At 36.1% G+C, this 14,634-nt stretch overlaps 1 protein-coding gene across 14 annotated transcripts in view; it reads right to left on the reverse strand.

Annotated features, from left to right (window-relative positions):
• The window catches only part of FMR1 (fragile X messenger ribonucleoprotein 1), a 37,686-nt gene that overhangs the window by 6,078 nt on the left and 16,974 nt on the right, over positions 1–14,634 (reverse strand). For 10 of the 14 annotated variants that reach the window (XM_087860021.1, XM_045789200.2, XM_045789204.2 and 7 more), the window contains 8 exons: positions 13,768–13,861; positions 13,564–13,680; positions 11,203–11,373; positions 11,032–11,110; positions 7,040–7,149; positions 5,431–5,565; positions 4,852–4,914; positions 2,429–2,515 (listed from right to left, as the gene is read on the reverse strand). In XM_087860021.1, coding sequence (XP_087716147.1) covers positions 2,429–2,515; positions 4,852–4,914; positions 5,431–5,565; positions 7,040–7,149; positions 11,032–11,110; positions 11,203–11,373; positions 13,564–13,680; positions 13,768–13,861 — 856 coding nt within the window. The remainder of the gene's footprint in view (positions 1–2,428; positions 2,516–4,851; positions 4,915–5,430; positions 5,566–7,039; positions 7,150–11,031; positions 11,111–11,202; positions 11,374–13,563; positions 13,681–13,767; positions 13,862–14,634) is intronic. The other 4 variants (XM_045789201.2, XM_087860024.1, XM_045789198.2 and 1 more) reach the window with 1 other exon arrangement.

Genomic DNA, 14,634 nt, shown 5'->3' on the forward strand with positions numbered 1-14,634 from the left:
TAAAAAAATATACTGGAAATATTTCAATTTCAGTTCTAAATTTATAGTAAACACTGTTACACAGAATTATCAGGAAATTGAATGGTCTCCTTAAAAAGAAAAATTACTATAGATAACAGATTATTGATGTCCATAATTAGAGCTATAACAAAAATACTCAGCATTAAATTTCTACTAAATAGAATTTAAAGTTGATTTGGCACTATTATCCAATAGAATCTGTTAAGGCACAGATATGCTAGTTGGGGGACTTCTTGATGATAGGATATTGAATAAAGCAACTTTAAAATGCAGGTAAATGACATTTAAGGTTTAACGAGCCAACCTTAAAAAAAATCACACACTGTAAATAATCTTAATTGAAATATATTTGCCAGTTAATATCTTAATTTATGAAGCACTGAGTTTGGGCCATCTTCTGCCTTCAAACAACATACATTATGGTAGGTCTTTGGATGTGATTACACCATTAAGGAAAAATTATTTTCAGGGAACTGAAAATGCTCCTATTCCTTATATGGTGGGGAAGGGGGGGACAACTATTTAAGAGCTAACCAAAAAAGTTAGATCTTAACATCATGCCTTGAAACCTCTTAAAGACTACAACTGCTAGAACAAGTACAACGAACAGTATTAATATTGATCAAAATATACACCTGGGGTCCACTGACAGACCCTTACACACAGTGCTTCTGATATGCTGGGTTTTGTCAAATTCAGATGAAGCCTCAATTCTAACCTCTGTCCTTGCAATCTACCCATAAAACATCTCCTTTACTGGCTAATAGGGAACTGGAGCCATAACTCTAACAGTACTGGGTGTCTGAGTAAAGCAGCAGCCATCATAGGGACTGCCTACATGGACAGTCACTGGATAAGCCTCTGTTAAGCTAAGTTCTTAAAATCTTGGTTGTGGAAGCTTCTGGAAAAGAAAGGGCAGATATGTTCAATCTGTGCTCGGAACCAGAACTTCTGTTTTACAAAGGACTTGAGCAAAGGAGAGACTGAGTGAGTAGCTTGCTCCAAGAGTATAGTTATAGCTCATGGAATGGGTGTTATCTTGCAAAACAGAATGGTAGTCCAGGTTATCCCACTGGGGCAAAGCAGTCACCTTTTGGTGAGAGATGCCAGGCCCAATCAAGGGAAGATCTGGTGATGGAAAGAATGGCAACAGGACAGCTGCTGATAACCAAAAAAGATATTCAATTGTGAAGAATAAATAAAAAGATCTAAAAAAGAACATTAGTCAAAAGAACAAGGGATTGATTACAATGCAACCCTAACTCTCCAGGTCATCGTAATTATTTAAGCTAAGAATATGAAGAAAAACACATACAACAGATTACAAATAAAACACACTTTAAAACAAAAATAAATAAGCAAACCAACGGGGTATCCTACCCATGCAAACCTTGCTGGATGAAACCTTCCCATTTTCAATTATTAGCTGACCACCATAAGATGAACAAAATGCCTAACTATTGCACTTTTTCCCCCCTATTTGCATCCAAGTCAAAATTTTTTATTTCTTTCAAGAAATCAGCAAAAATATTCTTATTAAGATAGGATCATAAATAAAATAGAATGCTGGATTATTTTTAAAATTCTATTTAGTACTAGTCACTTGTAATTTTGATGCATATGGATATAAAGAAGAAATTATAAAAGTGACATGGGTAAGATTTTATTTCATTGAATTATAGAATATTTTGGCTAAAAGAAATTTTAAAAAGCATCCAGTAATTAGGGAGAAGTGACTTGCCTGAAGTCACATAAGCTAGCTCATGGTAGAAGAGAGACTAGAAGCAAATCACTGGCCTGCCAATCCAGTGCTCTTTCCACTACACCTTGTAGCCTCCTAGTTCCTGATTTCCAGTTTGCAATCTAGAGGAGGCATAACTGTATAAATACTAAAATGAGCATCTACAAGACACACGTTATTTATATTTTGTGTAACATAGTATAGAGAAAAATACAAAGGGTAAACATTTAAACAGAGGACTTCATGAAACACTGGGATTTCCTCGATAAATGACATAAAAGGGACAAACAAAGGCAAGTGTTAACAGACACAAAATTTGTCCTGGGAAAAAACTCATAGAGGCTAGAAAGGATCAACTGGATGAAAAGGCAATATACAGGAGTACCCACATTGAATGTAAGGGTTTAGCAGAAAAATAATGGGAAATAGAGGGATTTATTGAGAACTGGGATATTGGTCCTTAAATTTATAATGATAGAAAATGGACTTGTGCTTTCAGAAGGAATATAATAAGCAAACCAAAGTGAATATTTGCTCTATTACCTTTTACAGGTCATTCATTGTAATGTACAGGCTAGAAAGAACCTTCACTGCTGAAAGACTGACTGTGGAGTTTTTATATTTTAGTACAAAAGGATTAGAAGTTAAAGTTCTTCTTGTTCTCACCTTTAAATAGTTCAGGTGATAATCCAGAAGAACAGTGGCATTAGCAATGCTGTCCTTTGTTCCCACAAAAACAAATGGTACCATACCCTGAAAAATAAATGGCAACAATAATCCTATAAAATTAATAATGGATTAATCTGACAAAAATGAAAATAATAACTAAATCCCTAGCAGAGGGCCTGACGAACAGTAGGTACACAAATGTTTGTTGAAAATGTAAATCAATACATGGAAACAAAGTAGTTGGCATATTTTACACACCTACTGTGAATAACGACAGATCAATACAGCAACCCCTTGAGTGTACCAGATTATGTTTTAAACGCTACTATTCAATGTTGGCAAAATCACAAATTACGTAACTCAAAATTATACAAGCTCTGACATGAGATGCATAAACAAAACGAATACTTTAAAGTACTCTAATTCATACACTACAGGTTTTATCTACATCAAATTCTTTAAAGAGAAATTCAAAATTAAATACTAGGGCACAGTAGTAAAAACTAAATCCATTTTGCTAACCAAGGCAAGAGAGTACGAACAAAACACAAACAAAAAGAATCAGGATAAATTAAAATGCACTAATTATTCTGTGTGGGGGATTGAGGGTAAGAGGCAGATCCATGAGCACAAAATTCAGCATTTCAATAAATATCAATAATGTACTCTAAAAAATTATAAAAGTTTGAATCACAAGGAAAGCTTGATCTTTTCTCTATGGTACTACTTCAGTACAAAGACAGATTTTTAAAAAGGAGTATACTAAAAAAATTATACTTCTAGCCCATCGGTACAAATGAGAAAAAAAAAAATATTTCTTGTCACAAGTTCTAGGAAGCCCAGGTGTTGTGCAAACTACTAGCTGGCAATTAGGACATTCAAAGTCGAGAATGCTTCAATAATTTTGCTACTGGAGAAATACACATGGTTACTGATATTCACATATGACTACAGAAAACCATACGGTGGCTTTGATGAGGATATAATTTTCTAGGTGAAGTTTCTAGGTGTGAAAAATCAAGACGCTGTCTCTTTAGCAAGTATCACTCTTTTAAATGAAAAGAGCCTTCATCTGATGGGCGTGGCTGCTGCTGGGCGGCTTCTGCTTGCAGGCATTCAGGAGACAGCATCTTAATGTATGTGGGGTTGGAACAGGTTTTTTCTTTACCCTTCCACGTGAACATGGCGGTTGATGGGGAACAAAACTGACCAATCAGGAAATAATGCTTGTAAAATGACCTTTACCTGGTAGGCAAGGTACTGCTTCCTAGTAGCAATGACCCCCTGAAGAGTCAGGTGCCACTGAAAACCCATGGGCTTCATGAATATGGATTTTTTTTGCATTGAATAATATATGAACTATGGAAATAATCAGGCCTATAAATCAGATCGCCTTTTCTCAAAAACATTTTTGACTGTTTTTTCCCCAACTGACATTGTTACAAAGCAGTTAAACCTTATTATACTCCAAAACATCATATGATGAAATGCTATACTCTTCCCTCTAGATATGTATGTCCAAAATAAACTTCAAAAACCCTATGTCACAGATATAGTCTGATCACTTTGGAGCAAACGATTTTAAAACATTTTTTTCTTTCCCCACATCCAAACTGTTGTTGTACCCAAGTGCCACTGATTTGAGCACATCACTAGGGGACCAGAACAGTAAAATGAAGAAGGGCCAAGAGTACAATGGCGGCCTTCCACATGGACACCAGAAGAAAGGGATTCCTTGACTGGGCTAAGAACTGAGCTGCCCAGCAGAAAGGAATATCCGATCCACTTGTGGTTATATTTCTCTTTATAAAATGGCAGTTTTTGCTTTTAATCTCTGGTGAGCCATAACATTTTCCCCATAAACAGTTCTCGCAGGCCAGGTAGGGGGCCCTGCGCCCTCAAGAAACTCATGATGTGGCCAAAGAGATTAACAAGTGAATGTCTATGTAGGAAGTGCTACTGACAGGGATCAGCACACTGGAACACAGAAGCGGGAAAGGCCCCTGGCCCAGCCAGGGGGAGGAGACCTGCGGCAAGTACACAAGGAAACACTGCACAAGGAGTTAAGGTCAAAGCAAGGTGAGAAGCTGGACAGTAAAGAGCACCCCGGTGGAGGAAACATATGCATACAGAGATAATAGTGTTCAGAGAACTCTAAGTACTTCAGTGTGGTTCAAGCCACTCTGGAAGGCAAAGGGGGGAATGATAAGAGGTGACACTGGACAGGTGAACATCAAAGAAAGGCCCGATAAGCAACAAGATGGAACTTGAGCTTTCTCCCCCGGGCAATGGATGAACATACCCCAAAACACTCCTCCACCATCCCCCAACCCTGATGATCATTTGTAGTCTTTCTTAACAAGGGGAATAAACATTAAAATATAAAATTAAAATGTATTTTTCAAGGAATGTTTTCCTACCTGCCAAGCCTTGAGTTCAGGTTTCTGGGATTCCCCTGCTACAATTGATGAAACCACTAACACCTAAAGCAGTATAAGGAATGCAAGTGATGTCATTAACTATAACAAATGATACACAGAAGCCTGAACGCAGGACTTTCACTGTAGGACTTCTAAACCCATTTCTAAACAGGTTAGTTCACCTATTGCAAACCAGTTTCTAGAATATGGTTCTAAGTAGTAACTAAATGTATCTAACAGAAGGTACATTTTGAGCTACCACAACCTGCAAAATTTCAAGATACAGCATGAAAAAATGAAAGACCACCCTCAAAAGAAAAAGTGTGATCATTAATTGTAACCCCATATTTTATGCTTATACCATCATATTTGTCACTGTGAGTAAACTGAGAAGTACGTTTATCACTTTGGTTTGTAACGTCTCATAAGCTGGCAATCAGATTTCGAAAAAAAAAAAAAAAAAAAAAAAAAAAGAGTAGCCTGTAAGCCTAACCAGAGAAAACACCCAAAACACGAACTGTGACATCTGGGTCAAAGAAATTCCTTTTAGTATAATTCAAAGTGACAAATATTTCTTACCCTCTGGACTTTTGTACTGTTAGGTTGAGAAAAATGAGCGCTGTTTTCCTTTATATCTATATGTTTTTTTTCTTCTGAGGGAGTAGGTCCAACCCTTGAGTTACTGGAAGGTAGGGAATTTGGTGGCATGATTTCCTTGGTAAAACACACAAAACACAAAAGAGAAAAAAGGACCAATTTAAAAGACTGTATTTAGCCCTGTTTTGTATCAATGATCATATTTTAAGAATATAAATTATTATAAACATTTTGGCAGACAGAATTAGAGAATGCAAATATTATGCAGTAAAACTCCCAAGAGATCTAATAACATCAGCTAAAAGAACCTTTCACAAAAGAAAAGAAGACTAGACAATATGTTAAAATTATGGCAATTTGGGGGGATTTTATTTTTTAATTTTAATTTTTTATTATGTGATGTTAGTCACCATACAGTACATCCTTTTGATGTAGTGTTCCATGATTCATTGCTTGCATATAACACCCAGTGCTCCACGCAATACATGCCATCCTTAATACCCATCACCGACCTATCCCAATGCCCCACCTCCCTCCCCTCTGAAGCCCTCAGTTTATTTCCCAGAGTCCATAGTCTCTCGTGGTTCATTCCCCCTTCTGTTTACCCCCCCTTCATTCTTCCCTCTCTTCTCCTACCGATCTCCCTGCTATTTATGTTTCATAAATGAGTGAGACCATATGATAATTGTCTTTCTCTGCTTGACTTATTTCACTTAGCATAATCTCCCCCAGTCCCGTCCATGTTGCTGCAAATGGTGCGTAATCATTCTTTCTGATGGCTGAGTAATATTCCATTGTATATATGGACCACATCTTCTTAATCCATTCGTCTGTTGTAGGGCATCTCGGCTCCTTCCACGATTTAGCTATCGTGGACATTGCTGCTATGAACATTGGGGTGCATATGGCCCTTCTCTTCACTACATCTGTATCTTTGGGGTAAATACCCAGTAGTGCAACTGCTGGATCATAGGGTAGCTCAATTTTTAACTTTTTGAGGGACCTTCACACTGTTTTCCAAAGTGGCTGTACCAACTTGCATTCCCACCAACAGTGTAAGAGGGTTCCCCAAACAGTATTGTTGTACAGAAGAGCACACCCTTACCTCCCCCAACCCACACAAATACTTTAAAAAGTTGCGGCCAAAAAGCATATATTCATGAAGATAAAAGTGAGGGTTATAAAATTTAATGACTGGGAAGAGATATCATGCCCAGATAAAAATTTAAAGCACACAAAATAAACACACATAAACACAAACTAAAAAAGACAAAGGATGAAAGCCAGAGGACCTAACTAGTGTCCCAACTTGGTCTCTGTCAGCAACATTAAGTAATATTTCAAATGTGCCTTATACTCTTTTTAAAATTTATGAACATCCATTTTAAAGACTGAGAAAGAAGATCTGAAGGCGTTCAAGTAACTAGTCCCAAAGTCACTCTCCAGCTATGACAATGACTGGCATAACTAATTGTCAGAATTTTTACATTCCCAGCACGTGCATAGTACAGAGGCCTCTAAATTAAAATGTTGAATAAAACAATACGAAATTTTTATCAGACAAACCAGAAACACATGCACTATAACATACCTCTTCTTGTGGAACACTTTTCTCATTTTCGGCTTCAATTCTCACCCTCACAACTCCTGACTTGTCCACAATTTCCTGAATCAGTTTTCCATTTTTTCCTATTACTTTGCCTAAGTTAAGAAATGAATAATTCATGTTTGGTTTTAAAAACATATATCTCAAACCAGTAAGCACACCCCACTGTAAACTATCACATAAAACCATAAGATTTCAAAACCAAAACAAAAACTCTTTGAAAAAAGACAGAGTTAAACTGGCTTTCTGTTTTATTAGGCTGTCACTGTTTAAACTACTTTGGTCAAGTATCAGAGGTATTTAAATCTCAGGAATTGATGGGGTAATTTTGAATTTTTAAGGAAGTTCAAACACAGGCTCTTATTTTACATAAAAGGGTCTACTTGGAACTTGCTGGTACAGTGGTATGTATCACTCTTTCTGCAAAGTTCTGTGAAAGGAATTAAGGAAAAGGACAGATAATTCACTTATTCGACAATTTTAGTTCTGTCTGTACCTGATTTAAATTCGCTTCTTTGCCCGTGGTAAATATTTTTAGAATTTTATATGTCACATTTATAAAAGATACTCTAAGTTTAAAAGGGATTTAAGCAGCTGTACATACATCTAAAAGAAGTGCACCTTTTTCAGGCCACTGTGTTAACATAATATTACTCCTGTGTATCACTCATACGTTGTATCAGTATATTAAAAGGTGAAATGTGACTTCTTAATCTTTATTAGTCATAGAATAAAGGATTAAGAAATCACACTTTAAAATAACTCAAAACCACAAAGAAAAAACTTAAAACCAGTTCAAGATTAACTATTATTCAATACCATCTGTTAAAACTCCAGAGACTTCAAATACTGGTAATAAATAGGCATTCTTTCCCTCATTTCATAAAACTCAATCATATCCTTCAACTGGGAAATGACTGCTTTCGTAGCCATCATCATGCATTTGCGTAAAGCAAGACTGCAAATAAAAGAACTATTGGTTCCAGGAGTCTACATGTGAATTACATTGGTTTCTAAGTGCCCTCCCAAGGTACCTAAAAGCACCCTTACACTAGCCAAGACCATCATGTGCTTGTCCCACCACCTCATCTAAGGCAGGGATGGGGAAAAAAGTGGAAGCCAAAATTTGCTTTGAGTCAGTCCTACAGAAGAACCCAGGGAAAGCCTCACAACAGGAACTTGTGTTTCTTCTAATCAGCATAACCCCATCACTCTTGCCACGTCTGGCAGCCCCACTCATCCCTATCACCTCTTTTGACTGGTCAGTGGTCAGGGAACAGAACTGACACCAAATCAGGACTCCTGATATAGGTAGGTCCTTTTGTCAATTATTTCTGCTCCTTTTGTCTTCAAATGAATAGAGGTGGGGGGAAAAAAGAAGTTACATGGAGTCATCCCACAGTTTGTCTTTAATCTGTAACACTTATATTTTCATGAATTAATGGGATTTTAATAAAGGTCTAAATGAGTCAGGAAAAAGAAAAATGAGCTTGGTACATGCTGCTGTTAATATCTTAACTATCCTAAGTATTATGTGTTAACATAGTTAACTGAATAATTAAACAAGTTCACTGTCGAAGTGGATGAAAAACAAGGAAATTTTTAGAAAAGAATGACAAATTCATGTACATGCTAAAGAGAGTTTGTGAAAAATAAAGAGATCATAAATCATACTGTGGGACTCAAGGAAAACTCATGCAATATTAATTAGACATCTCCCTAAAGATCTGCCTTGCCAAATCTCTTATTATACAAAAATGCTTTCTGAAAACTCTCAACATTCCCAGTGTTGTAGTAGACCATCTCTAAACAGAATTGTTTTATTTTACTCACTAGAAACAAAACCAAACCCAGGCTGATTGTACTTCAGCAGGCTTTCTGGTGCAAGGTCACGGCTGGAACCCTCTTCTCTTCAGGTATGACCAGAGGTAGAACCTACTTTTAATAGCAGATAACGCAATTCTACACCACACAGTCATTTCCAAATCCCAACGGACAGCTTACTACAATTCTGCCTACTGAAACGGATGGAATTGTTCTAAATGAGGAGGAGAAAAGAGAAGTAACATTTACAGAGTCCCCTACTATGTTCAGAGCTTAGGTAATGTACATCTATCTAAACCTTTCTATCTACATCTTCCTGTTTACTTATCATGGCAACTCTGTGAGGTGGACATTATTCACATTTTTTAGAGGTAAGGAAAATAAGATTCAAGGTGAGCTACCAAATAGCTACCAAAAGGTGAGGTAAGGACTGAAATCTAAATCCAACTCCAACTCCAACACCCAAGAACTTTCCCCTAGAGGCATCATGCCATCTCCCAAATGAATGTTAGTGAATCCGACACATAAGTTTCTGTTTGGTAATCATTGATAAAACTGTCTACTGGCTATATAAGAATTTCTAAATTTAAAATAACTTTTCTAACTATAAAATGTATGCAATTGGCTTGACAAGCTGTAAATAAAAGGAAAATAAGAATCATTCAAAACCCCACTTATCCTGAGGTAATAAGGACTGCACTATACACACAACGGTGTCCAAGTTACCTCAGTAACATCACATTCTTTAGCTGTCTGTAGAACACAGCTGAATGATTAATTCTGCATTAATTTCACTAGTATTTATCATTGAACTAATTTTATTCAAGAGAAAAATATTATTCCAAGTGTTTTTAATGGCATAGGAAGATGTTTATTAATTCTATGCTGACAAAAAAAAGCAGGCTAAGCAGGACTGAAACTATGGGAACAAAATGCATATAAGTCCTTATTTTCTTGTTCTTTAAACTCTCCAAAGGGCATGCATTACTTTTTATAATCAGTTGTGATATCAAGTTCAGAAAATTAAAATGTATAGGCAGTATATCCCAATTTTATGTATAAATTAAAGACATAGGTAGTGTTTTGATTTAAAAAAACCCAAAAAGCTGCAACTCGTTTTGATATGTTCTGCTAAAGATATCTGCAGCATTTGAGAATATTGGTAGAGAGTTTCTGGTATTTGCTGGTACTTGCGATGATGATGGTAATGAAACAATAGTACTCAAAGACAAAATGAATAATTATCGATGTTGCAAAAAGCCCCAGAGACATTCAGAGTTACTTGTAGCTTTGCGACTTATTAGATTTAAGTAACCTACATTCAGATCTTCAACTCAGAGATAATTCAGAATGCTGTCATAGCCCCATCAGAGAGATCCAATAAATATCCAATATCCTCCAAATTATAAAGCCCTCAAATGTCATTCATTTTGAAAAAATGGTTTAAGACTGATTTTTTACAAGATATATCTATTTATTCGAGAGAGAGAGAAAGAGAACGCACAGGGTTTAAGGGCAGAGGGAGAGAGTCCCAAGCAGACTCTGCACAGAGCGCAGAGCCCAATGTAGGGCTCAATCCCACAACTCTGAGGTCACCACCTGAGCTGAAACCAAGAGTTGGATGCTTAACTGACTGTACCACTCAGGCACCCCTAAAAATTTATTTATTTCAGAGACAGAGAGAGTATGCACATGAGCTTGAGTGGGGGGAGGGTAAAAGGGGGGGAGAGGAGCAGACGCCCTGCTGAGCACAGAGCCCAACGTGGGGCCTTGATCTCACGACCCCGAGATCATGACCTGAGCTGAAATCAAGAGTTGGATGCTTAACTCACTGAGCCACTCAGACACCCCTTGAAGAAATGTTTAATTTTAAGATACAGAAAATTCACGCTGAAGAGGTTGTACAAAACTTATCCTTCCAGGCACTAGTAGGTTTGAACTAGCAAAGCAGTATCTTTTGTATACCTTCTAATTTTTGAGTATCGTATTTATCAAATATTTTCTGTATACCGTAACAACAGACCATATTTCAAAGATTAAGCTTCAATTAAATGACTCCCAACGTGAGTGAAGACTGAATTCTATTGGTAAAACTAAACTGTTTCCCTAACTGGTGTTTTTGTAGTGTATGTCAACAGTAATTTCTGACTCACCAACTAAGTTCCTTGGAACTTGTATGACATCTTCAGCAAATTCAAGAAAGCTTCTAGCCTTTTTCACTGCATCCTGATCCTATCAACAAAAGGGAAAAGATTTAAGGCAAAAGAAGAGCCATATAAAATATTGTTTGTTATTTTAGAAAAAATACATAGTAAAATATTTACCTCTCCATAAATATGAAATGTGCAGGTATCTTCATCTAGATCAATAGCAGTGACCCCAGGTACTTTTCTAGCTTGCTGAATATTAGCACCATGAGTTCCAATAGCTAGACCCATCAGATCTTCTCGTACGATAAATTGTTCATGAAACCGTGAGGCAAGTTGCCTTGAACTCTGAAGAGAAATGCATATCTCATTAATATGCTTTATCAACTATTAAGACAACTGTATTTAGGTCAGCCATATAAATTATCTTGACCCTATATATTAGGGGCCTATAAATTAGTTTCAATTTAGGTTATTGAAGGTCTATATCATTTGATATATTTTTATTAATAGGAAAGGGCTTCTTGTCAAGTTTCCAAGGTAACTTTTGAAAACCTACTTGCAAGGCTGCCCTACGTAACCAATGACATCAATAATGTAATAATTAAGAAGCAGCTCAAATGTTCCCAAATAAAAACCAGCTCACCGGACCTGACAGACTCAGTGTTACTTAAGTAAAAAAAAAAAAAAATTAAATACCATCTTTACAGAAAATTGTATTCACCTCATTTTTATTAAAGGATATCAGTACATATACATACATATTTTTTCAGTTTTTTTCCCTGGAAACTGCACCATTTATGTAACTTATCATTAGATATTGTGGTCTAGATATCCATCCCTCTGATGAAGTGGTGGTATTAAAATACTCTCTTTCCCCTACCTCCCTAACCTGAGGAATGGAATCATAAAAATTGTTGGTGCAGTCATGAAATCAAATGATTACAGAACACCAAAGATTTACAACTTCTCCTGCATATGCACCTGCAACCTAATACGAGAGTCTGTAAGACCTTGTGATCTGGATCCACAAGTATGAATTCTTTCAAATATTCAGTAATGACTGAACTACGTCACACTTGACACCCCAAACTTGTGGATAACTGCTCTCTCTTTAAACAGCATTATCAAAATTTAATGTTTAGTTCTAGCATGCCATTAATGAAAGCCAAACATATTAGTGGCTCATGTTGAAAAATGGAAATTTCTTATCTGAATATGTGGATCTCTTTAATATTAGTAGTGAGGAAAGATAGGCATGCACACTAGTTTCTCAGTATTCAACATACCTGCTAATTGGAATGTATGAGTGTAACTACTGTAAACAATTTAAAAAAGTCTAATATCCATCTTGTAGATCAGAGTAACAAAATGTATCAAATATTCCTAGGACTTTTCAAGAAGTCTTGTTTTTTGCATCCTGGTTCATTCACCTAGTTTATTCTTTTCACTGATAATTCACTGATAAATGGTAAGCCAAAGGTATCATAACAGATCATTTAAGAAGAACTGGATGTTTAAGAAGAGGCATGAGTATATTTTTCATAATACTCACAATGAAAATAAGGAGGCTGTTCTGGCCTAAACGTTATGAGAGAATTGCTAAAGAAACCACAAATGTGTGAACATAGGGACATCAAGAAAGAATGAGAGTAAAAAACCAATTAAACAGACCTCCATGGCCATAAGGAAAACAAAGTAGCAAAAGGAGATATGAGTGTCTCCTTTCCTGCTAAGAGTTCAGCAATCACACATCAAGTGGGAAGGTGGCAAGTTTCACAGGGTTGTACAAGACTACAGCCTTGACTACCTTCTCTCTTAATATGCAATTTGGAACTCTTTTTTTTTTCTTTATTATTTCAACTGCATGGTGTTTTCCCTCTAATGAAATGAATAATGACGAGGAACTCTGGAATCTGACGGTAATACACTTGAGTTGGGACATTAAAATCCATTTAGTTTCTACGGTTATGGATGGAAGTACTAGATAGTTATCAATGAAAATAAATGTATGGTGATGGAAATTATTGGAAGATTAATAAAAGTAGATAAAATGCACCTGAAGAGACGAAATAGTAAGTTAGGGAAATAGCCTCTGGCAGGAATCTGAAGACAGGAGTTTTAAAGAGTGACAACCAATTAGAATGAAGAAGTTCTATACCCTTTTAAACAGAGATAAACATACATAATGAAAGGAATATGATTAGATATTTAAATACTCTCTAGTACTTAAATGATAACATGTTATATGGAAGAAGCATTGCCTCATTTTATTAGCAGCTTTGATGAACTTCTAGAAAAAGTGAGTTGACCAGAAGTTCCTTAATATATATCAACTGCTGCTTCATTCTGAAACCTTAGGCATGAAAAACTTTAGTATGATTAGGCTTTGTATAATTTAATTTTTCAAAATATAAAACATAGGGAAATTGCTAAGAAACAGTAAATAAAGGACAACCTGCCCATATTCAAGTTTTGTAACTCCACAGTTATCATTTCTAGATAGCCTTACAAGCAGCACTAGGGAAAGCCACATACCTCTAGCTGCTTACTGGCTTCTTCATTTCTCAGTATCAGGGACAGCTTAGTGCGCAGACTCCGAAAGTGCATGTCAATTAGCATGTGTGCTCGTTTCGAGGTGACTTCATTGATAGACTAAACAATATTTGAATTAACACCATTATTATCAAAGCAAATACTCCAAATGAAGTACACCAAAATAGACAAGTCAAAAACACTCACCAAAATGACAAGCTGATAATTTTCTGGATCATAAGTTACGGAAAAGGCACCAACTGCCTTTTTAAAGTCCTTATGTGCCGATTCTTTGGCACACCTAGAAATAAAAAGAATACCCACTGTGACGTTAAGATGAATGACTGCCAACTACTGGCGTAAGTATATGCAGAGATTTGCACTTGGTAGAACTGTGAATTCATACTAAACGTGATACATGCAAAACGTTATATGCGTTTAAAAGTTTAATTCCTTTGCTGTACATCCCTGAAATACTTTTAGCCCACTCAAGTATTTGAGATTACAAAGAAAGGTTCCTTTGCTGTCCATCTCTGTAATACTCAGCCCATTCAAAAATCTGAGATTACAGAGAAAGGAAAAAACTGGTTATGCTCTTAAGGGATTGCTTGTGGTCTTAGATTACCAAAGATGACATTATTTAGGAGAGTCACTCTCCTCTGAAGCTTCTTTATTTCAGTTACATAAGATTAGTAATTTTCTTAACTGTTGAAAACTTCTGGGGATAGCTACATGGTACCCAATTTTATTCTGCTGCTTTTCTACAGAAAAACCGTTGACCAATTTAAGGGAGAGAAGGAAATGTATATGAATCAGAAAGCACAAAACTTTCATAAATATGCAATCTCTTGGTCAAAAAGCAGGATTTCTATGCATGTTGAATTGCAAGTTAACATTTATCTAAAGTGTGACATATCCAAATCAAACTCATTATACCCCCTTGATGAGACCTTTAAAAAGGAATCTCTTATCTAAAAAGTCTTTAAGCATTACTCCAGACCAAGGATGATAAGATTGAGACAACCTTTGGAAGCTTCTTTAACTCTACTTATTACATATTTACCTGAAAATATT

Source organism: Ursus americanus, chromosome X (genome assembly GCF_024610735.1).
Source record: "Ursus americanus isolate L20-20 chromosome X, mUrsAme1.1.p, whole genome shotgun sequence".
Taxonomy (NCBI): Eukaryota; Metazoa; Chordata; class Mammalia; order Carnivora; family Ursidae; genus Ursus; species Ursus americanus.